This window comes from Chiloscyllium plagiosum, unplaced genomic scaffold (genome assembly GCF_037043375.1).
Source record: "Chiloscyllium plagiosum isolate Xiang-an unplaced genomic scaffold, Cpla_swu_hap1 HiC_scaffold_1, whole genome shotgun sequence".
Lineage (NCBI taxonomy): Eukaryota > Metazoa > Chordata > Chondrichthyes > Orectolobiformes > Hemiscylliidae > Chiloscyllium > Chiloscyllium plagiosum.
Window position 1 is genome coordinate 137,202,221 of NW_028270139.1, and position 25,222 is coordinate 137,227,442.

A 25,222-nucleotide genomic window follows, 5' to 3' on the forward strand; every position below is an offset into this window, starting at 1 on the left:
GGTGTTGGTGTAGTGGATGAACTGTTCAACCTCCTCGTGGGAGCACGAGGTAGCGCCGATACAGTCATCAATGTAGCGAAGAAAAAGATGGGGGGTGGGGCCAGTGTAGTTGCGGAAGATGGATTGTTCCACATACCCTACGAAGAGGCAGGCATAGCTGGGGCCCATGCGGGTGCCCATGGCTACTCCTTTTGTTTGGAGAAAGTGGGAGGATTGGAAAGAAAAGTTGTTCAGGGTGAGGACCAGTTCGGTCAGTCGAAGGAGGGTGTCGGTGGAAGGGTACTGGGTGGTACGGCGGTCGGTGGTAGGGTACTGGGTGGTACGGCAGTCTAGAGGGCATAATCGAAAAGCAAGGGGTGACCAATTAAGACAAATGAGGATGAATTTCTTGTCTCAGAGGGTAGCACAAGGCTGGATAGCTAAGTATATTCAAGGTTGAGATTGACAGATGTTTAATCAGTAAGAGAATCAAGAGTTATGGGGAAAAGGCAGGAAAGTGGAATTGAAGATTATCAGATCAGCCATGATATTGTTAAATGGCAGAGCAGCCTGACGACTGAATAGCCTACTTTTGCTCTTGTGTCTTATGGTTTTACAGATAAATTGGCAGAACTGTTTCTGCTGTTTTGGGAGCCCAGGATTAAGAGCATTGTGTAAAAGTTAGAGCTTGACCTGTTCGGATTCATAGAATCCCTACAGTCTGAAAGTAGCCTGCACATCCCCAGACATGATGGGCAATTTAGCATTTCCAATCCACCTAATCAGCACATTTTTGGATTGTGGGAGGAAACCGGACCACCTAGAGAAAATCCACACAGACACGGAGAGAATGTGTGGGCGGCACGGTGGCACAGTGATTAGCACTGCTGCCTCACAGCGCCAGAGATCCGGGTTCAGTTCCCGACTCAGGCGACTGACTGTGTGGAGTTTGCACATTCTCCCCGTGTCTGCGTGGGTTTCCTCCGGGCGCTCCGGTTTCCTCCCACAGTCCAAAAAGATGTGCAGGTCAGGTGAATTGGCCATGCTAAATTGCCCGTAGTGTTAGGTAAGGGGTAAATGTAGGGGTATGGGTGGGTTGCGCTTCGGCGGGGCGGTGTGGACTTGTTGGGCCGAAGGGCCTGTTTCTACACTGTAAGTAATCTAATCTAATGTGCAAACTCCACAGTCACTCAACGGTGGAATTGAACCAAGGTCCCTGGTGCTGTGAGGCAGCAGTGCTAACCACTGTGACAAAGTGCCATGAGGTTAGGAATGACAAAAATATGTTAGAAGTTTGGACTGCTCTTCTGAAAATGATTTAATTAATTGTTAATTTTTTTAAAATTAAGCTTTTACTAATGGTATCGAAAGGTGATTGAACAAAGGTAGAGATATTCAGGTCAACCGTAAATTAATTGAATAATGTTACAGTTTCTAAGGGTTATCTTGAGTAATGTTATGGAGCACAACGGTCTGCAACTTTTTGGCAAATAATGTCACTACCATGGTGAATTAATGTTGCAGATTCTGATGAATGCTTTAAGTGTCCCATCTAACCTTTGTTCCCATTTTACAGTGAGGTAAGTAATAGCTGAAATTACTGCTGTAATAATTAGCTGGGACATAAGACATATATCAGGTCCTGCAATACTCAGTCATCGTTATCGTGGTACAAATTCCCAAAAAAATGTGTTGCATTAAATTGCTCAATTTAGGAATGTTGCTTGCTTTACTTTGCAGAGATAAGTAATATCTTGAGGATTTTCTCTTAGCGAACTGAAAGGATTAAATTGCATCTATGACAGAGCAAATTTCGGAAAGAACAGGCTGCTTTCTGATTTTATACAATACAGGCATCCACCACACTTTGTGTGAAAGATATTCCCCGCTCTTCTCCCCTGAACTTTCCCCCTCTCACCTTGAACCTGTGCCCTCTTGTAGTTGGACTTTTACAACATAAGAACTAGGAGCAGGAGTAGCCGCACGGCCCTTCGAGCCTGCTCCGCCATTCAATAAGATCATGGCTAACCTTTTTGTGGACTTAGCTCCACTTATTTGCGTTTTCATCATATCCCTTAATTCCTTCATTTTTCAAAAATGTATCTACTTTAGCTTTAAAAGCAATTACTGAAGTAGCATCAACTACTTCCCTAGGCAAAGAATTCCACAGATTAACAACCATCTGGGTGAAGAAGTTCCTTCTCAGTTCAGTTCTAAACTGCTTCCTCTAATCTTGAGGCCATGCCCTCTTGTCCTAGTCTCACCTACCAATTCAAACATCCTATCTACTTCTATTTTATTGATTATCCTGATAATTTTATATGTTTCTATAAGATCTCCCTCATTCTTCTGAACTCCAATGAATACGGTAGCTCAGTGGTTAGCACTGCTGCCTCACAGCACCAGGGGCTTGGGTTCGATTCTAGCCTCGGGCAACTTGTCTGTGTGGAGTTTGCACATTCGCCCCATGTCTGTGTGGGTTTCCTCCGGTTGCTCCAGTTTCCTACCACAGACCAAAGATGTGCAGGTCAGGTGAATTGGCCATGCTAAATTGCCCATAGTACTAGCTGCATTAGTCAGAGTTGAAATGGGTCTGGGTGGGTTACTTTTCAGAGGGTTGGTGTGGACTTGTTGGGCTGAAGGGCCTGTTTTCACGCTGTAGGGAATCTAATCTATAAAATCCCAATCTACTCAGCCTCCCTCCTCATAAGACAACCCCCTCAACTCTGGAATCAACCTAGTGAACCTCCTCCAGTGCCAGTACATCCTTTCTTAAGTAAGGAGACCTAATTTGCATAAAGTACACCAGGTGTGGCTTCACCAGCACCTTGTACAGCTGTAACATTATCTCTCTGCTTTTAAACTCAACCCCTTTAGCAATGAAGGACAAAATTCCATTTGCCTTCCTAATATACCCAAGGTTACTACAGGAAGCGAGGGGAGATTGCTGCGTCTTGGGCAATGATCTTTGCATCCTCACTGTCCACTGGAGTAGTGCCAGATGATTGAAGGGTGGCAAATGTTGTTCCTTGTTCAAGAAAGAGAATTGGGATAATCCTGTGAATTACAGGCCAGTCAGTCTAACGTCTGTGGTGTGTAAATTATTGGAGAGAATTCTGAGAGACAGGATTTATGATTACTTGGGACAGCATAGTTTGGTTAGAGATTGCATGGTTTTGTGAGGGGCAGGTCATGCCTCACAAGCCTTAATGAATTCTTTGAGGATGTGATAAAACACTTTGGTGAAGGTTGAGCAGTGGATATGATGTACATGAATTTTAGCAAGGCATTTGATAAGGTTCACCATGATAGGCTCATTCAAAAAGTAGGGAGACACGGGATACAGGGAAATTTAGCTGGTCCATTGAAGTCAGAGAGTGGTAGTAGATAGAAAGTATTCAGCCTGGAGCTTGTTTTCCAGTGGTGTTCCGTAGGGAGCTGTTCTGTGACCTGTGCTCTGTGATTTTCATAAATGATTTGAATGAGGAAGTGGAAGGGTAGGTTCATAAGTTTGCTGATGACACAAAGGTTTGTGGAGTTGTGGATAGTGTGGAAGGCTGTTGTAGGTTGCAACAGGACATTGACAGTATGCAGAATTGGGCTGATAGAGTTCAACTTGGAAAAGTGTGCAGTGATTCATTTTGGAAGGTCGAATTTGAATGCAGATTACAGGGTTAAAGGCAGGATTCTTGGCAGTGTGGAGGAACAGAGGGATCTTGGGGTCCATGTCCATAGATCCCTCAAAGTTGCCACCCAAGTTGTTGGGGTTAAGATGGCGTACAGTGTGTTGGCTTTAATTAGCAGGGGGATTGAGTTTAAGAGCCGCAAGGTTATGCTTCAGCTCTATAGAGCCCTGGTTAGACCACACTTAGAATATTGTGTTCAGTTCTTGTTGCCTCATTATAGGAAAGATGTGGAAACTTTAGACAGGTTGCAGAGTAGATTTACTAGGATGCTGGGCTGGAGGGCATGTCTTAGGTCGAGGGAGCCAAGGCATTTCTCATTGGAGCAAAGAAGGGTGAGAGGCAACTTGATAGAAATGTACAAGATGATGAAAGGGGTGGACAGAGTGAATAGTCAGAGATTTTTTTCCCAGGGCAGAAATGGCTATTCCAAGTGGGTATAATGTTAAGATGATTGGAGGAAACTTTCGGGGAGATGTCTGAGGTCAGTTCTTTACACAGAGAGTGGTGGGTGCGTGGAATGCACTGCCAGGCATGGGAGGAGAATCAGATGCATTAAGGACATTTAAGCAACTCAGTTAGGCACATGGATTACAGTAAAATGAAGGGTATGTAGGTTGGTTTGATCTCAGAGTAGGATAAAAGGTTGTCACAAAATCAAGGGCTTGTATTGTGTTGTGTTCTATGTAGGTTGCCCCTCAGCCCCCATCTTTCCAATGAAAACAAACTGAATTTATCCAACCTCTCCTCAGAAAAAAACAACTCTCCAGATGTTTTTTTTCTGCAACATCCTGGCAACCCTTCTCTGCACCCTGTCCAAAGCGCCCATGTCCTTTTGGTAGTGTGGGCAACCAGAACTGCAATCAACATTCCAAATATGGCTGAACTATAGTATTGAATAGCCGTAACATAACTTGCCAACTTTTATATTCGATGCTCCAGCCAATGAAAGCAAGTGTGCTGTATGCCTTCTGGACCACCTTATCCAACTATGTTGCCACTTCTAGGGATCTATGGACATGTATGCCCAGATCCCTCTGTATGTCAATGGTCCAAAGAGTTCTGCCATATATTGTGTAATTTACATCTGAATTTGATCTTCCAAAATGCATCACCTTGCATTTGTCTGGATTAAACTCCATCTGCCATTTCTCCAACCAAATCTGCAATCTATCTACGTCCCGCTTTATTTTTTGACAATCCTCCTCACTGTCTGCACCTCTGCCAATTTTGGTGTCATTGCACTCTTACTAATCAGGCCACCTACATTTTCCTCCAGATAATTTATATACATTACAAACAAAGATCTGATCCCTGCAGAACACCAATAATTACTGATCTCTATTCTGAAAAGCACCCTTCCACCACTGCTCTCTGCCTTCTATAACCAAACCAGTTTTGTATCCATCTAGTCAGCTTACCCTGGATACTAGACTTTACCTTCTGTACCAGCCTGTCATGAGTTACCTTAACAAAAACCTTACTAAAATTCATGTAGATAACATCCATTGCCATTAGTGAGACATGGCCTTCCCTGCACAATTCATACTGCCCATCAGGAACAAGTCCATTTACATCCAAATGTGAATAAATCCTGTCTCTGAGTATCTTATCCAACAGCTTCCTCACCAGTGAGATAAGACTCACTGGCCTGTAATTTTCTGGACTTTCTCTGTTTCCCTTCTTCAACAAGGAAACAACATAGACCATTCCCCAGTCCTCTCGAACCTCACTTCAGTTATTTCCTTCTTGCCTCCCACAGTATCCTTGGATAGATTGCATCTGGCCCTAGGGACTTGTCCACTTTAATGGATTTCAAGACCCAATACTACCTACATTATGTTAACCTGCACCTTTCCCTAACCTCAACATCCAAAGAACCAAGATAATTTCAGCACAGGAACAGGCCCTTTAGCCTTCCAAGCCTGCACCGATCCAGATCTTCTATCTAAACCTGTCGCATATTTTCTAAGGGTCTATGTCCCTCTGCTCCCTGCCATTCATGTATCTGTCTAGATACATCTTATATGACGCTATCATGCCCACCTCTATCACCTCTGCTGGCAATGCGTTTCAGGCACCCATCACCCTCTGCGTAAAGAACTTTCCTTGCATATCTCCCTTAAACTTTTCCCCTCTCACCTTGAACTCGTGACCCCTAGTAAATGAGTGCCCCACTCTGGGAAAAAGCTTCTTGCTAGCCACCATGTTTATACCTCTCATGCTTTTGTAGACCTCAATCAGGTCCCCCCTTAAAAATAATCCTAATCTACCCAACCTCTCTTCATAGCTCACACCCTCCATACCAGGCAACATTCTGGTGAACCTCCTCTGCACTCTCTTCAAAGCATTCACATCCTTTTGGTAATGTGGCGACCAGAACTGTATGCAGTATTCCAAATGTGGCCGAACCAAAGTCCTATAACAACTGTAACATGACCTGCCAACTCTTGTACTCAATACCCCATCCGATGAAGGAAAGCATGCCAAATGCCTCTTGACCAATCTGTCGACCTGTGTTGCCACCTTCAAGACCTGAACACCCAGATCTCTCTGTACATCAATTTTCCCCAGGGCTTTTCCATTTACCATATAGTTCGCTCTTGAATTGGATCTTCTGAAATGCATCACCTTGCATTTGCCCAGATTGAACTCCATCTGCCATTTCACCACCCAACTCTCCAATCTATGTATATTCTGCTATATTCTCTGACAGTCCCCTTCACTATCTGCTACTCCATCAGTCTTAGTGTCATCTGCAAATTTGCTAATCAGGTCACTTATACCTTCTTCCAGATCATTTATGTATATCATAGACAACAGTGGTCCCAGCACGGATCCCTGTGGAACACCACTGGTCACAGTTCTCCATTTTGAGAAACTCTCTTCCACTACTACACTCTGCATCCAGTTGCTTAGCCAGTTCTTTATCCATCTAGCTAGTACACCCTGGACCCCATGCGACTTTACTTTCTCCATCAGCCTACAATGGGGAACTTTATCAAACGCCTTACTGAAGTCCATGTATATGACATCTACAGCCCCTTCCTCAATCAACTTTGTCACTTCCTCAAAGAATTCTATGAAGTTGGTAAGACATGACCTTCCCTGTAAAAAAAAACAAGTTCCCTATCACTGTTAAGCCCATTTTCTTCCAAATAGGAATAGGTCTTATCCCCCAGTATCTTCTCCAGCAGCTCCCTACCACTGATATCAGGCTCACTGGTCTATAATTACCTGGATTATTAGGGCTACACTTCTTAAACAAGGGGACAACATTAGCAATTCTCCAGTCCTCTGACACCTCACCCATGTTCAAGGATGCTGCAAAGGTATCTGTTAATGCTCTAGCTATTTTCTCTCTCACTTCCCTCAGTAATCTGGGCTAGATCCCATCCAGACCTGGGGACTTGACCACCTTAATGCCTTTTAGAATACACAACATTTCCTCTCTCCTTATGCTGACTTGACCTAGAGTAATCAAATATCTATCCCTAAACTCAACATCCGTCACATCCCTCTTCTTGGTGACTACTGATGCAAAGTAACCGATAAGAATCTCACCCATTTTCTCTGACTCCACGCATAACTTTCCTCCTTTGTCCTTGAGTGGGCCAACCCTTTCTCTAGTTACCCTCTTGTTCCTTACATATGAATAAAAGGCTTTGGGATTTTCATTAACCCTGTTTGCTAAAGATATTTCAAGACCCCTTTTAGCCCTCTTAATTCCTCATTTCAGATTTTGCCTACATTCCTGATATTCTTCCAAAGCTTCATCTGTCTTCAGTCACCCTAGACCTTATGTATGCTTCCTTTTTCCTCTTAACTAGTCTCATAATTTCATCTGTCATCCATGGTTCTCTAATCTTGCCATTTCTATCCCTCATTTTCACTGAGACATGTCTGTCCTGCACTCTAATCAACCTCTCTTTAAAAGCCTCCCACATATCAAATGTGGATTTCCCTTCAAACAGCTTCAAATATTCCAGAGCTCATGCCAAATTTTGGTATAGTTGGCCTCCCCCAATTTGGCACTCGCAATTTTATCCAGGAGTATTCTAAAAATTTACAGAATTGTGATCACTATTCCCAAAGTAATCCCCTATTGAAACTTCAACCGGGCTCACGCCCCAACACCAGCTCCAGTATGGCCCCTTCCAGAGTTGGACTATTTACATCCTGCTCTAGAAATCCCTCCTGGATGCTCCTTACAAATTCTGCTCTATCTAGACCTCTAACAGTATTTGAATTCCAGTCAAGGTTAGGAAAATTAAAATCTCTTATCACCACCCTGTTGGTTCTACATCTTTCCGTAATCTGTTTACATATTTGTACCTCTATCTCACGCTTGCTGCTGGGAGGCCGATAGTCCAGCCCCAATATTGTTACCACACCCTTCCTATTTCTGAGCTCTGCCCATATTGACTCACTGTTCAAAACCTCCATAATGCTGTTCTTCAGCACAGCTGTGATACCCTCTCTCACCAGAAATGCAACTCCTCCACCCCTTTTACTTCTGTCTCTATCCTGCCTGAAGCATCAATATCCTGGGATATTTAGTTGCCAATCACACCCTTCCCTCAACCAAGTCTCAGTAATAGCAATAACATCATACTCCCAGGTACTAATCTAAGCCCTAAGTTCATCTGCCATACCTACTACACTTCTTGCATTAAAACAAATACACCTCAGATCATCAGTCCCTTTGTGTTCATCATTTGCTCCCTGCCTACTCTTACTCACGCTGACTTCATGATCTAGTTCCTTACAGACTTGAGTTACTACCTCCTTACTGTCCACTAACCTCATCATTTGGTTCCCACCCCTCTGCGACATTAGTTTAAACTCTCCCCAACCGCATTAGCAAAAGCACCCTCAAGGACATTGGTTCCAGTCCGGTACAGGTGTCAATCATCCAATTTGTAATAGTCCCACCTCCCCCAGAACCAGTCCCAATGTCACAAAAATCTGAAGCCCTTCCTCCTGCACCATCTCTCAAGCCACGCATTCATCCTGCCTATTCTTTCATTTATAGCACATGGCACTGGTAGCAATCCTGAGATTACTACCTTGATGTCATACTTTCTAATTTAGCTCCTAACTTCCTGAATTCTGCTTGTTGGACCTCATCCCATTTTTTACCCATATCGTTAATGCCTTTATGCACTATGACAACTGGTTGATCATCCTCTCCCTTCAGAATGTTCTGCAGCCGATCTGAGTCATTCCCACTTGTGCACCTGGGAGGCAACATACCATTCGGAAGTTTCGTTTTCGACCACAGAACCACTATCTACTCCCCTTACAATTGAATCCTTGATGACTATAGCCCTTCCAATCTTTTTCACGCTATTCTGTACAGTAGAGCCAGCTATGGTGCCATGAACCTGGCTACTGCTGCCTTCCCCTGATGAGCCATCTCTCCCAACAGTATCCAAAATGGTATATCTGTTTTGGAGAGAGATGACCACAGGGGACACTGGCAATGCCTTCCTGCTCTTTCTCTGTCTTTTGGTATCCCATTCCCTTTCTCCCTCAGCAATCCTAATCTGCACCATGACCAACTCACTAAACGTACTATCCACGACCTCCTCAGCATTGTGAATTCTCCGAAGTGAGTCCATCTGCAGCTTCAGAGCCATCATGCAAGGGCTGCAGCTGCACATGAAGGAGTCAGGGACATCAGCCGCATCCATGAGCTCCCACATTGAGCAAGAGAAGCATAACACGGGTCTGAGATCTCCTGTCATTTTCAGTCTTAAACTTAACCTAGTCCAACTGTAATATAAAATAACAGATAAGTGAAAAAGGAAAAAAAAAGGATAAAAAAGAAATAGAAAAACTTTACCTTATCAACACACCACAGTGTCTTTTTTTTAGTTAGAGAACAAGGGCGGATGGGAGATACCACACGTGCAGTGTCTTGGATGCAGCTGCTGCCCAAATATATCAGTTCACTCACCTTCCCAGAGTGCAATTCGACTGCTCCACTCAACTCCTTGCTTTCACTGCTCCCGCTGCTGCTGAAAGTGAGTTAGCTCCTTTTAGAGGGTAATTTACCTTTCCGGTAAGTTTCCCTCTTGTCCCTCTCTTTGGTGAATACCAATATAAAGTACTCACTAAGGATCTCATTCATTTCCTCTGGTTCCAAATATAGCCTTCATCCTTTATCCTTTGGTGGGCCTACTCATTCCCTAGCTATCCACTTGCTCCTAAAATATGCACAAAATGCCTTATAATTCTCCTTATCCCTGCTGGATAAATGAAACATTTCATAGCCCCTATTCGCTCTCTGAGCTCCTTCCTACTTTCTCTATATTCGTCAAAGTTATTTATGGTTATTCTTCAAGGTTGTTGATGTAATATCATTGAAAAGCAGCAGATGTGAATATTAGACAAATTCAGTGTCAACAAATAGCTGTTTGAATATTTTTGTATATGTTGTCAAATAGTATCAATGAATCAATGTATTTAACCTCTGTTGTAAAACGTCTGTTGCAGTTCCCAATTATATGTAAATAACATAGAACTAAGCCATGCTCGTCAGAAAATGGAGGCTAAATCAGGTAAGAACATAATGTATTCACTCAAAACATATAGCTAGTGTCTTCCACAAAGCTTGGGTATCTGCAAAATATTGGATTTCTAGCAAAACAGTTCATATGATGGGAGAGTGCAGTGCAAGCTATTAAGAGGTTTGATTAGATTCCCTACAGAGTGGAAACAGGCTCTTCGGCCCAACCAGTTCACACCGACCCTCCGAAGACTAACCCACCCAGACCCATTTCCCTCTGAATGATGCACCTAGCACTATGGGCAATTTAGCATGGCCAATTCACCTGACCTGCATGAGGAAACTGCAGCACCCAGACAAAACACGATGAGAATGTGCAAACTCCACACAGTCACCCGAGGCTGGAATCGGAACCTGGGATCCTGATGCTGTGAGGCAGCAGTGCTAACCACTGTGCCACTGTGCTACCCACGGAGATCAGGGTATTTGGTTAATTTGTGCTTTATTGTGCGGGTGTACTGACCTCCAATTAGATTAATTTAATCCATGTTCTTGCTTGCATACCTCGGTATTGAAATGCCAAATTGTATCATTTATCTTTAAACTGGATAAAATTCTTATTTAATCAGTAGACAATCAGATGATATACATAAATAGGTATTGGCATTTTTTTTGTCACATCTGGTTATGTTTCTTGAAGCTGGCAATTTTCTGGGGAGTGAAAGGTGATCTTTCCGTTCCCTTGACCCAGGGAATCATCTGGTACAATTCCTCTAAATCTTTCACTATTAACTATAATGATAATGTGTATCTGTTATTCAGTGATATTTAACTATCAATTGTGATATCTATAAATATTAATTTTTCTCCCTTTCCTCACCCTCTGTATTGATTAGAAACTTTAGGAAAACCAATTGAAGTAGCTAAAGATGACAGATGAATTTGAAAATTATGTTCTCGTTGATAGACTGTATATTAGTATTACTGATCTACATTTGTTGGAAATAAAATAATATTATTTTTTGCATTTTTGATTTCTAGCTAACATCTACAAAAATGCTTTGAATGTACAGCAGAAGAAACATCAATCAGCGAACAAGGTCATAGAAGAGAAATCCTCAAATGAATTATATCAGAATATAAAAACTCAATAACATATGCAGATGTAATTCAGTGATGTGTGTTATGTATTTTCTAATCTGATTATATTGTAGTTGGATGGCACAGACACCAGTGCTACCTCACCCAGCCAGACCTCCGGCCACTAGCCCAAGCACCACTCCTGACCCAAGGATGCAAACTTTACCCAACCCAGGAACAGTGGCTTCAACCTTGGAGCACTGGGCTCGTGAGAGCTACAGATAATATTCAGGTTTGAGATAATAAGTGGCAAGTGTCATCCATGGCATACAAGTACCAGTCTGTGACCAGCTCTAACACGAATGAATCTGCACCCTAGGATCTTTCAGCATCCTAGAGCTTGCAAACAACTAGAACCTGACTGTACCAGCCATATAAATACTATAACTACAAGAACAAGTCAGAGACTGAAGAGTTCTGTGGTAAACAACCTAACTACAGACTTCCCATGAAATACTGTCTATTTGATTGGATGAATGCAGCTCTCACATGAAAGAAACCCAATATCCAGGACAGAACAGCCTATCTGATGGTCATTCTATCTGCCAACTAGAACATTCAATCCCTTCAGAACCAGTGTACCATGTCGACAGTATGTTCCATGTATAAGGTGCATCATGGGAACTCGTCAAGACTTGTTTGACAGCTCCTGTCATACCTACAACTTCTAGAAAACCAAAAGGCAGCAAGTACCTGGGAATACCAACACCACTAATTGCCGTCACAGTCAAAATTTTACAACTGTGGGAGTGATTTCACCACATGGACTGAAGCAGTTCAAGAAGTTGGCTCACAGCCACCTTCTCAAGGATGGGAAATTCTGCCCTTTCAGCAACGGTCAAAGTCCTAGCATTTTGTTTTGTGTGTCATTCAGGAAAAACAAGCATAGGTTCACTAGAAGAGTGAAAACAGATTGCTGCTGATGGTGAGCATGGTTTTGGCATTTAAGCAATAGGAAAATTAGTTTATAAACATGCACAAAATGTAAATAAAATGATCTTCACGTTTTGGTAAAAATATCAAAGTCATGTTGACAAAATGTTTAAATTTTTGAGGCTTGATCTTTTTAATTGTTAAAAGGTAAAATTGACAAATTACATGTCTATATTGGAATTTCAGATAGTTAATGGAAGATATTTCTTACTTGCATTGTGTTTTCTTTTTAATAAAACTTTTAAAGTGAATGAGTACTCTTCTGAAGATGGGCATCATTCAAGTACTGTAACAATTCTTCAAATTATTACTGGGCCTTGAGCACAACTGTATGCTGCATGTGCACCTCATTCTGGGTTGTTCTGAAAGTATGAAAAGTAGCCATTCTATCGGTTATGTATTTCCCTTTGTTATTTCCTGGATTTTCTGTGACATAGAATTTGGATATTTATTTGGATTGTCATAGTCACATTCTATTTACCTTTCTTTTACCAGCTGATGCTAGCTTTTTGAGATTCATGAATGAGGACTCCCAAGTCCCTTGTTCCACAGCTTTCTGCAGTCTTTCTCCAAATAAATAATATTCAGTTCCTGAGTTCTCCCTCACATTTCCCACATCCACCAAGTGTTTTTCCCACTCACAACCTATCTATATCCTTCTGCAGACACTGTTGTCCTTATCACTTCTCTTCCCATCTATTTTTGTGTCATTCACAAACTAGGCTGCAGTATGTTCACTTTCTTCATCCAAGTCATTAATATAATTGCAGCCACACACTGATCCCTATGGCATACCACTAGTTACAGGTTGCCACCCTTATCCCAACTGTTTTCTAATTGTTAGGCAATCCTCTATCCATCCTTCAGCACCATGGACTCTTTTCATAGAATAGAATTTCATAGAATCCCCAGTATGGAAGCAGGCCATTTGGCTTATCAAGTTCATACCAACACTGTGAAGAGCATCCCACCCAGACTCAACCCCTACCCTATCTTTGAAACCCTGCATTTCCCATGGCTAATCCAATAAATCTGTATATCTTTGAACTGTGGGAGGAAACCTGAGCACCTGGAGGAAACCCAAGCTGACACAGGGAGAATGTGCAATCTGAGGAATCAAATTTATGTCCTGGAGCTGTGAAACAGCAGTGTTAACCTCTCAGCCACCCTGCCTTCCCGTGATACAATAATATCTTATTAAATAGTGTAATGTTTCATAACTTATCAAACGCCTTCTGAAAATCCAAATACATTACATTCACTGCTTCCCCTTTATCTATCCTACTGTTACTTCCCAAAGAAAGAGGAAAAGATTAGTTGCATGCAACATTTTATGTGGAAAGCCAGAAAGCTGAATTCTTATGTAATACACTGACATAATTACATTTACAATGAAACAATATTGTTTCAATGACTACAACAACAAAAAACTACTTGTCCATTGCAGTAAATAGAATTTGAAGGATGCTCCCATGTGGAAAAAAATTCACCAGTAATGTTCTTAAATCCACTGTCTTTAGTGACCACTCCATCCCCTCAAAACAAGCCAGTTCTCCAAAAATCGAAACAAGCCAGTTCTCCAAAATCTCCTTCAGTAAAGTCCAACCTGTAAACAAAATCCAGTCTGGCCTTGTGCATTACTCCATGGAAAAATCTGAAGTCTTGGATAAGGGTAGGTAAATACTTAACAAAACTGATGAGACTTCCATTCTAAAGAAAGGCTGGTAGGTATAGGGAATGCTGGATGACTAAAGAAATTGAAGGTTTGGTTAAGAAAAAGAAGGAAGCATATGTAAAGTATAGACAGGATAGATAGAGTGAATCCTTAGAGTATAAAAGAAGTAGGAGTATACTTAAGAGGGAAATTAGGAGGGCAAAAAGGGGACATAAGATAGCTTTGGAAAATAGAATTAAGGAGAATCCAAAGAGTTTTTACAAATACATTAAGGACAAAAGGGTAACTAGGGAGAGAGTTGGGAGGTCATGTTGCAGCTGTACAGGACATTGGTTAGGCCACTGTTGGAATATTGCATGCAATTCTGGTCTCCTTCCTATCAGAAAGATGTTGTGAAATTTGAAAGGGTTCAGGATAGATTTACAAGGATGTTGCCAGGGTTGGAGGATTTGAGCAATAGGGAGAGGCTGAACAGGCTGGGGCTGTTTTCCCTTGAGCATTGGAGGCTGAGGTTTACAAAATTATGAGGGGTATGGATAGGGTAAATAGGCAAAGTCTTTTCCCTGAGGTCGGGGAGTCCAGAACTAGAGGGCATAGGTTTAGGGTAATAGGGCAAAGATATAAGAGAGACCTACGGGGCAACTTTTTCACACAGAGGGTGGTACATGTATGGAATGAACTGCCAGAGGAAGTGGTGAAGGCTGGTACAACTGCAACATTTAAGAGGTACTTGGATGGGTATATGAATAGGAAGAGTTTGGAGGGATATAGGCTGGGTGCTGGCAGGTGGGACCAGATTGGGTTGGGATATCTGGTCGGCATGGACGGGTTGGACCAAAGGGTCTGTTTCCATGCTGTACATCTTTATGACACTATGAAGAATACCAGAGCATCTGAGCGTGCAGTGCAGCAGCAGGCTAGGTGAATGCATCATTCTTTGCTGCTTCTCCTCCTGCTCTGCTGTTCAATGTAACAAGGCCAATTGGCTGTTTTGATGTTTGCTTGATCAGTGAACATTCACATCCCTTAAATGATTGAAAGACAAGGTAAAGCTCATATGGTTTGATGTCCATAGGAAATCCACTGACAAAAAGTGTACAGACCTCCTCTTCACTGTTGTTTGTTTCTTCACGTTTCATGCTCATGACTGGGGAGCTGGTTGAATCTTTTGGATCAGGATGCAGAGGGGTTGGCAATGGTCCGAAGGCGTGCTTTACCTGTGAATGGGGAAACTCTGGAGATGATGTTAGCTCCCGAAAAAGTCTTTGCATTTCCTCTCTCATTCCTTCATTACCAAGGTGGTTATCAGGATGAAGACAGTCACACATTTAACTACATTAATTGTGTCTGCCTATTTCAACATTCATTGAATCCTTTAAGTCTGTTACTCTGTTCATTATTTATGATATTGTCAAGTTTAATACAGTTGAAAAACTTCTAAATTGTACTGCCTAAACAATTCAGTCATTTATAAACAACAATCAATGGTCCTAAAATCAAACCTTCGGGTACCTCATTCAGGTTATTCAAAAATTATTTTCCTTTAACAAATTGATACTTGGCTAATGAGAAAGTTGTCAGTTGTCAGATTTCAAAAATCTAGAATTGCAAGAAAACAACGAAATGTGCTTTAGGAATTGAAAAGGCGTTTTCAGTTCAGATTGAAATCTCAGATATTCTTGGGAAACAAATGCTGAATATTTTAAAATAGGTTCTCCATATGAAACTTCTGAAATAAAACAGTCGGAAGTACAGTGGCAACTTTGGTGGAGATCAACATTCTTTGAATTTGCAATATAAAGAGGGGCAATGAAGTCTTAATAATTAACAGAACTGAAACAGCTCAGCCTCAAGCTCTAATATTCTCAGAAATCTTAATAAAACATTCAACTCAACATACACTCTTCTTTGTGAACACTGCAATAAAACACAACAGCAAAGATATTTTAATACAATATTCTCATCTGGCTAAAGCCAGATGACCACTGACCCAACTTTTTTTTTAAACAGACATTGTAGAATTTCAAACAAATCAGGGGCTCAAGGCAATCAATCAATTTGTTTTAAGGTTACAGGTTCGATGATTTTAAAAAGAACATAATATTGTACAATTTCAATGTAAAAACAAAATCTGCCCCATTACATAGCCCACAAAATATATTGAATTGAGATCCTGATTCAAACAAGGCAAAACAGGTACTTAAAAGTATTTTCTGAACCAATATTTTAACAAACCAAAATATTTAAATATCAAACACTTTCAGCGTGGCAAAATTTGCACTGAAACTTTCCTTTTTTCAACCCAAGTATTAGTACAATTTTAATTTCAGCATTTCTCGTTTTTATTTTTTTTATCCTCTCTCTGAAATTACACTTATTAAAAGAGAAAGCCCTCGCAGCAGACCACATGGAGCCACAACCCAAGCCACTCTCTTCCCCCAGAACAAAGACTTGCAGAGACTCAAATTTCACCATTAGGGGATTTTAACCCCTTTCTCACTTTACTCCTCATGGAGGCTCGAATCCCACTTAAACATAGAAAACTCAAATCCCACTTAAACACAGTGTAATGGACTAGGCCAGACCACTCAAAACATTCTTAAGCAGGCTGCCCAGGTCATAACTTTGCAATTTGTTTCGATAAGTGTACAGTGATGGAGTAAGCTAGCTAGGTTAACTACTAGATTTTAAAACAGACAGAAATTTATTCACAAAATTACACAATGAAATACAAAGAACAGAATAAAGAACTCCTACAGACCTCAGTCTATTCAAACTAGACTTAATTATGCTGTTCCTAATCTATACAATAATCCTAATAAGCAAGCCCTCTTGAAGAGCAGTATAAACGGAACAGATGCTTACAGGTTGAAGTTAGAAGGGCTGAAGAAGAGAGCGAGAGCTTGTTTTTCACACAGCTCACTTTCAAACTATCAACCAGCTCTGGACTGAACTAAATTGCTCAGCTAGAGAGCTGACCACGCCCCTTCCATTGTACAGATCACTTCTAAAGCATGGCCACTTTGGTCTGAAGTCTCATCTGTTTACATATAAACAAAAAGGCCTCTCAATACCTTTAATTTCTGTACCAAAGCAGTCTAATTGGAGCCCGGCCCGGTTTATTACCCCTCTGAAAAAAAATCAAGGACAGTGTATCCTCGAGCCAAAGAATAGCTTTTCGAAAAAAAAGGACTAGCTTTGTGACAACAGACAACTCGAATCCCAATTAAACACATAAAACTCGGATCACACTTCAACACAGAGAACTCAAATCCCAGCACAGCATGGAGGACTCGAACCTCAACCAAACTGACCCCAGGGGACTCAAACCCGAGTACTGTGCAGAGGACTCGAACCTCAGTTACACCCCCTCCCCCCCAATGCAGCACAGAAGAACTCAAACCTTTGCCTGCCAGCGCGCTTGCGAAAGTGTGTCTCTCGACTGAACTAATTACTGTTCGAGGAATCTGTAGAATAGAGAGTGAACAAGCAATCGCTGACACCTTCTGATCATAACTATTCATTTGGATCCTGCCGACTACGCCAATATTGTCATCCCATTTCTCCCCTCAGTCGAACCAAAATGCTCAGAGACACAGTATAGTTTTATCTCTTTCATCTTTGTTCCGGTACTTGGAGGGAGACAGAGTGACCGCTCATGTGCACACAGGCATGGGTTCTCGATCTTCTCTGGAATAGCAGTTTCTTAATGAATTATGGAGTCATTTTACAGGGAGGAGCATCCAGATGAGGCAACATACATATTGATTTGGTGACCGTTACATTCAGCGAGTGTCAATAGTAAAGATTAAGCCATCTGCTGTTACACAATGTTCTTAACCTTAATTGGCTTCACATAATGAATAATTTTTACTTTGTCAAACTGACCTCACATACTGAATGCTTCCAATACTGTTAAATGGCTCTACATAAGGAATGCTTTTCTACCTTGTTAACCCATTACCCTTGCCTCCAGCACCCATTGTTAACCGCAAGTTCTTATTTGATCTGAGTCATGCTCAGCTGAACCTCTTGTTTCACAAAACGCAACTCTTTCCCTACCTGCTTATACCTTATACGTTTCTCATTACCATCCTTTGTGTGAAAAGCTTGCTTTGCACATTTCTTTTAAACTTACCTCTTTGCATCTTGAACCTGTGTCCTCTAATAATTGACCCCTCCACCTTAGGAAAAAACCTTATTTTGATGGTGGAGGAGGCTCAGGATGGACATGTGTTTTGTGGATTGGAAGGGGGAGTTAAAATGGCTGGCAACCAGGAGGTGGGTTTGATTGAGCTTGTAGACAATAAACGTTCTCTGAACTGGTCCCCAGCTTTGTACTCAGTCTCTCTGATGTGGAGGAGACCATATAGGAACAATGAACGCAATAAATCAGGTTAGAATAAGGCCACATGCAAACTAGAGGAAGAGTACCTCATCTGCCTCAGGAACTTATAACTTTATGGCTTCAAAGTAGATTCATCAGCTTCCAAATTGCCCAACCCCCCCCCCCCCCATCTCATCCCATGTCCAGCCCTCCCTCCATCCATCCCCCTTGACCTGACCCAACCTGCCCATCTTCCTTCCCACTTAACTGCTCCATCTTTCCCACTGACCAATCTCAATCACCTCCTATCTGCATCCACTTATCACCATCCCACCTACCTTTCTTATATGCCTTTACGATATCCTGATTTATTTTGTTCCCTATATCCTAGGAGGACTGCACACTCCTCCCATCAGAGCCTTTTTAGTTCCTCAACTCTACCCACACAGATTCTATGCTTTCTGACTCCATATCATTTCTTCTTATCGATTACTAACAAGGCAAGACCACACCCCTCTATCCATCTGCCTGTCCTTTCGATAGGACATGTATCCTTGGATACTTCGTTCCCAGCCCTGATATTCTTGCAGTCACACCCACCAAATTCAGTCTGCACTACAAGCTCATTTATCTTGTTTTGTACAGAACAACCTTGATTATCTGAATGAGACAGGTAGGGAGTATTTTGTTTGGATAGCTGATTGTTTGGATAATTGATTTGATCGTAAACAAAGGAAGCATTTACGGGACCTTGAGATCTTGTTCGGATAATCCGAAATTCATGTAATTGAAGTTCAGATAATAGAAGTTGTTCGTATACTGTATGCATTTAAGTACAAGAATCACAGTCCTGTGTTGACTGCCCCTTTTCTCATAGATATCTCTTTATTTACTGTGCCTGAAGTTAGATTCTGGACCTTTCCATATTCTCATATTACATGTTCTGGAAACTTGAAGTAACAAAGAGGATTGATGAGGGCAGAGTGGTAGATGTGATCTATATGGACTACAGTAAGGCGATCTACAAGGTCCCCCATGGGAGACTGGTTAGCAAGATTAGATCCCACGGAATAAAGAGATAACTAGCCATTTGGATACAGAACTGGCTCAAAGGTAGAAGACAGAGGGTGATGGTGGAAGGTTGTTTTTCAGACTGGAGGCCTGTGGCCAGTGGAGTCCCACAAGAATCAGTGCTGGGTCCTCTACTTTTTTGTCATAAATGATTTGGATGTGAGCATAAGAGATACAGTTAGTACATTTGCAGATGACATCAAAATTGGAGGTGTAGTGGACAGTGAAGAAGATTATCTCAGATTACAATAGGATCTTGGTCAGATGGGCCAATGGTCTGAGAGGTGCCAGATGGAGTTTAATTCAGATAAAGGCGAAGTGCTGCATCTTGGGAAAGCAAATTTTAGCAGGACTTATACACTTAACGGTAAGGCCCTAGAGAGTGTTGCTGAACAGAGACCTTGGAGTGCAAGTTCATAGCTCCTTGAAAGTGGAACCACAGGTAGATAGGATAGTGAAAAAGGCGTTTGGTATGCTTTTTTAAAATTGCTCAGAGTATTGAGTACAGGAGTTGGGAGGTCATGTTGCGGCTGTACAGGACATTGGTTAGGCCACTGTTGGAATATTGTGTGCAATTCTGAAATTCTGGTCTCCTTCCTAACGGAAAGATGTTTAGATTAGATTAGATTACTTACAGTGTGGAAACAGGCCCTTCGACCCAACAAGTCCACACTGCCCCGCCGAAGCGCAACCCACCCATACCCCTACATTTACCCCTTACCTAACACTACAGGCAATTTAGCATGGCAATTCACCTGACCTGCACATCTTTGGACTGTGGGAGGAAACCGGAGCACCCGGAGGAAACCCACGCAGACACGGGGAGAACGTGCAAACTCCACACAGTCAGTCGCCTGAGGCGGGTATTGAACCCGGGTCTCTGACGCTGTGAAGCAGCAGTGCTAACCACTGTGCCACCGTGCCGCCCATGTTGTGAAACTTGAAAGGGTTCAAAAATGATTTACAAGGATGTTGCCAAGGTTGGAGGATTTGAGCTCTGGGAAGAGGCTGAACAGGCTGGGGTTGTATTCCCTGGAGCGTCGGAGGCTGAGGGGTGACCTTATAGAGGTTTACAAAATTATGAGGGGCATGGATAGGGTAAATAGACAAAGTTTTTTCCCTGGGGTGAGGGAGTCTAGAGCTAGAGGGCATAGGTTTAGGGTGAGAGGGGAAAGATATAAAAGGGACCTAAGGGGCAACTTTTTCACACAGAGGGTGGTACATGTATGGAATGAGCTGCTGGAGGAAGTGGTGGAGGCTGGTACAATTGCAACATTTAAAAGGCATTTGAATGGGTATATGAATAGGAAGGGTTTGGAGGGATATGGACCAGGTGCTGGCAGGTGGGACTAGATTGGGTTGGGATATCTGTTCGGCATGGACGGGTTGGACCGAAGAATCTGTTTCCATGCTGTACATCTCTATGACTCTGCTGAGTCTCTGCCCCCTTGAACTCTTTTGATAATTTTCCATGCAACTGAACATCACCTCCCCAATCCCGAGAACTCTGGGTCCAATACAATTCAGGTGGAACTCATCCCATTGGAACATCTCCTTTCTTCCTCAGTTATGATGCCAATGGTCCATGAATTCAAAGCCGTTTCTCTCACACTAGTCTATAGTAAATATGGAAGCATGATGAGGTCTTGAAAATTGAGTTTAGGGAGTTAGGAAGTAAATTGAAAAGCAGGACTTCTAGAATTGTAATCAAGGGATTACTCAATATGGCGAAAGTGAGGACTGCAGATGCTGGAAATTCGAGTCAAGATTGGTGCTGGAAAAGCACAGCAGGTCAGGCAGCAACTGAGAAGCAGGAAAATCAACGTATCGGGGAAGAGCCCTTCATCAGGTCTGTTTTAATGCTATGTGACCCTATGACTACTTATGTCACATGCCAGTGAGGCAGGGATAGGAGTATAACTTAAAAATGTATTGCTGGAAAAGTGCAGCAGGTCAAGCAGCATCAAAGGAGTAGGAGAATCGACGTTTCGGGCATAAGCCCTTCTTCTCCTGAAGAAGGACTTATGCCCGAAACGTCGATTCTCCTGCTCCTTTGATGCTGCCTGTCCTGCTGCGCTTTTCCAGCATCACATTTTTAAGCTCTGATCTCCAGCATCTGCAGTCCTCACTTTCTCCTAGGGATAGGAGTATAGTATAGTTAAATATGTGGCTAAACAGCTCATAAAGGAGGGAAGGCTTCTGATATGTGGATCTCTGGAATGTTTTCTGGGCCAGGTGGCACCTGTAAAGAATGACTGACTGCACCTAAACTGTCGGACTATCAATATCCTGGCAGGGAGATATGCTAGTGTCACTCAGGAGTGTTTAAATTAGTGTGGCAGAGGTATGGGAATCACAGTAGTAGGTCAGCAGTGAAATGACCAAGGTTGAGTTAAACCCTAAGTTAGTAAAGCCAAGAGAAAGCACAAACATGGAGAAGTTACTGAACATGGCACAACTAGCGATTTGAAATGTATTTGTTTTAACTTAAGAGGTATGACAGGTAAGGCAGGTGAATTGAGAGCTTGGATTAGTACATATAACTATGATATTGTAGCTATTACAGAGACTTAGTTGCAAGAGGGACAAGACTGGCAGTTGAATGCTCCAGGATTTAGATGTCTCAGGCGAAATAGAGAGGAATGTGAAAGAGCTGGGGGTGCTGCATTACTGATTAGGGGGAATATCACTGCTGTAGTAAGGGAGAACACCTTGGAGGACTCATCCAGTGACGCAGTATGGCTCCAGCTCATGAATAGAAGAGTGCAATCACTTTGATGGGGTTGTATTATAAGCCTTCCATCGGCCAGCGGAAGATATAGGAACAGATATGTGGACCAATTAAGGAAAAATGTGAAAACAACGAGGTTGAGGTGGGTTATTTTAACTTCCCATATCTTGACTGGGACTTGCTTAGTGCCAAGGGCTTGAATGAGTGTATTTGAATTGGTTAGGTGAATCCAGAAACTGTTCGATATGTAAATTGTTCAAGTAAGGAAGGGAGTTTACTAGACCTGATATTGGTGAAAGAGCCTGGCCGGGAGATCAAGGTTTCAGTGAGGGTGCATTTCAGATACAGTGACCATAATTCTTTAAGTTTTAAGCTATTTGTGGATAAGAATAAGTGAAAGTTCTGATTTGGGGAAGACTAACTACGATAATATTAGGCAGGAATTGGGGAATATAGATCTGGTGTGGCTGTTAAGGATAACTCCACATCTGTCAGTTGATCAGTTGATTAGAGATCAGGACCAGCATGTTCCCATGAAAGTGAAAGATAAAGATGGCAAAATTCAGGAACCTTGCATGAAAAGACAAATTTTGAACTTAGAAAGAAAAAGGAGGCAAAAATAAAGTTTAGGAAACTGAAGACAGACAGACCCCTCAAAAAGTATAAAGAAAACAGGAAAGAACTCAAACAAGGAACTAGGATAAGCTAAAAAGGGCCATGAAATGACCTTGACAAACAGGATTAAGGAAAACCCAAGGCGTTTTACACCTATATAGGGACTAAGAAAGTAGCGAGGGAACAGGTATGTCCAAGGACAAAAAAGGGAACTAATGCATGTAGCCAGAGAAGGTCGGTGAGGTCCTTAATGAATACTTTGCATCAGTATTCACAAAGGAGAAGGATATGGTGGATAGTGAGTCTAGAGAGGGGTATGTTGATATTCTAGGGCATTTACTATAAAAAAAGGGGGTTGGGCGTTTTGATAGGTATTAGGGTCGGCACGTTCCTAGGACCTGATGGGATCTATCCCAGAATACTGAGGGAGGCAACGGAGGAAATTGCTGGGGCCATGGATGAAATCTTTGTATTCTCTCCAGTCACATGTGAGGTCCCAAATGACTGGAAAATAGTCAATGTTGTTCCTTTGTTAAGAAGGGCAACAGGATGATCCAGGAAATTATAAGCCTCTGAGCATTACATTAGTGGTAGGGAAATTATTAGAGAAGATTGTTAGGGATAGGATTTATTCACATTTGGAAAAATGTGGACTTATTAGAAACAGGCAGCATGGCTTAGTGCGAGGAGAGTCATGTCTCACAAACTTGATTGAGTTTTTGAGGAAGTGACAAAGATGATTGATGAGGGCAGGGCAGTAGATGTTGTCTATATGGGCTTTAGCAACACCTTTATGAGGTTCATCATGACAGGCTGATATGGAAAGTGAAGTCACGTGGCGAGCTGGTAAGATGGGCACAGAACCGGTTTGGTCATAGAAGACAGAGATCTGCAATGGTCAGTGCTCGGACCCCTGTTGTTTGTAATTTATTTAAATGATTTGGAGAAGAATGTAAGTGGATTAGTAAGTTTGCAGACAACACAAAGGTTGGGGAGCTGTGGATAGTGAAAAGGATTGCCAGATAATATGGCAGGATATAGATAGGCTGGAGACTTGGGCAGAGAATTGCAGACTAGATGGATTTGCTGTGGTAGATGAGGGTTATGGGAATAGGGTAGAGGTGGGTCTGGGTGGGATGTTCTTTGGAGGGTTGTGCAGAATGTTCTCTACTTGTACTGTAGGAATTCTGTTATTCTAAATGCGTTTTGGAAGGTCTAATGCAGGAGGGAGGTAAACAGCAAATGAAAGAACCATTTGTAGCATTAACACATAGAAATCTAGACTTACAGGTCCACAGTTCCCTGAAAATGGCAACACAAATGGATAAGGTGGTCAAAAATGCATATGGCATGCTTACCTTCAATGGTCAGGACAAGTCATATTGCAGCTGTATATAACTTCAGTTTCGCCACTTTTGAATATTGTGTATGATTCTGGTTGCCATGAAACTGAGGAGGCTTTGGAGAAGTTACAGAAATGATTAAATCTCTTGGGAGACAGAGAGAACTAGCCATTTGGATACAGAACTGGCTAGAAGGTAGAAGACCAAGGGTGGCGGTGGAGGGCTGCTTTTCAGACTAGAGACCTGTGACCAGTGTTGTGCCTCAAGAATCCATGCAGGGTCCACTGCTTTTCACCATTCATACAGATGATTTAGATGTGAACAGAGGAGGTATCGTTAATAAATTTGTAGTTGACACCAAAATTGGAGGTGTAGTGGACAGTGAAGAAGGTTACCTCAGTTCAACAGGGTCTTGATCAGTTGGGCCAATGGGCTGAGGAGTGGCAGATGGAGTTTAATTTAGACAAATGCGAGGTGCTGCATTTTGGAAAAGCAAATCAGAGCAGGACTTACACACTTAACGGTAAGGCCCTGGGGAGTGTTATAGAGACTATGGAGAGCAGGTTCATAGTTCCTTGAGTGTAGAGTTGCATGTAGATAGGATAGTGAAGAAGGCATTTGGTACGCTTTCCTTTATTGGTTAGAGCATTGGGAGGTCATGTTGCAGCTGTACAGGTCATTGGTTTGGCCACATTTGGAATATTGCATGCAATTCTGATCTCCCTCCCATCAGAAGGATGTTGTAAAACTTGAAAGGGTTCAGAAAGGATTTACAAGGATGTTGCCAGCATTGGAGGATATGAGCTATAGGGAGAGGCTGAATAGGCTGGAGTGTCGGACACTGAGGGGTGACCTTATAGAGGTTTATGAGGGGCATGGATAGGGTAAATAGACAAGTTTTTTTTTCCTGGGGTAGTGAATTCCAGAACTAGAGTGCATAGGTTTAGGGTGAGTGGGGAAAGATATTAAAGAGATCCAAGGGGCAAAGAGGGTGGTGCGTGTATGGAATGAGCGGCCAGAGGAAGTGGTGGAAGCTGGTACAATTAGAGTATTTAAAAGGCATCCGGATGGCTATTGAATAGGAAGGATTTAGAAGGATATGGGCCAAGTGCTGGCAAATGGGACTAGATAAGACCATCAGACATAGGAGTGGAAGTAAAGCCATTCTGCCCATCATATCCATTCCGCCATTTAATCATGGCTGAAGGGCA

General features: G+C 42.2%; 1 protein-coding gene across 1 annotated transcript in view; it reads left to right on the top strand.

Annotated features, from left to right (window-relative positions):
- The window catches only part of LOC122559788 (uncharacterized), a 50,116-nt gene extending 37,621 nt beyond the window's left edge, over positions 1-12,495 (top strand). The window contains exons 5-6 of the mRNA XM_043709864.2: positions 10,164-10,228; positions 11,218-12,495. Coding sequence (XP_043565799.2) covers positions 10,164-10,228; positions 11,218-11,330 — 178 coding nt within the window. The 3' untranslated portion in view covers positions 11,331-12,495. The remainder of the gene's footprint in view (positions 1-10,163; positions 10,229-11,217) is intronic.
- The last annotated feature ends 12,727 nt before the right edge of the window (positions 12,496-25,222 follow it).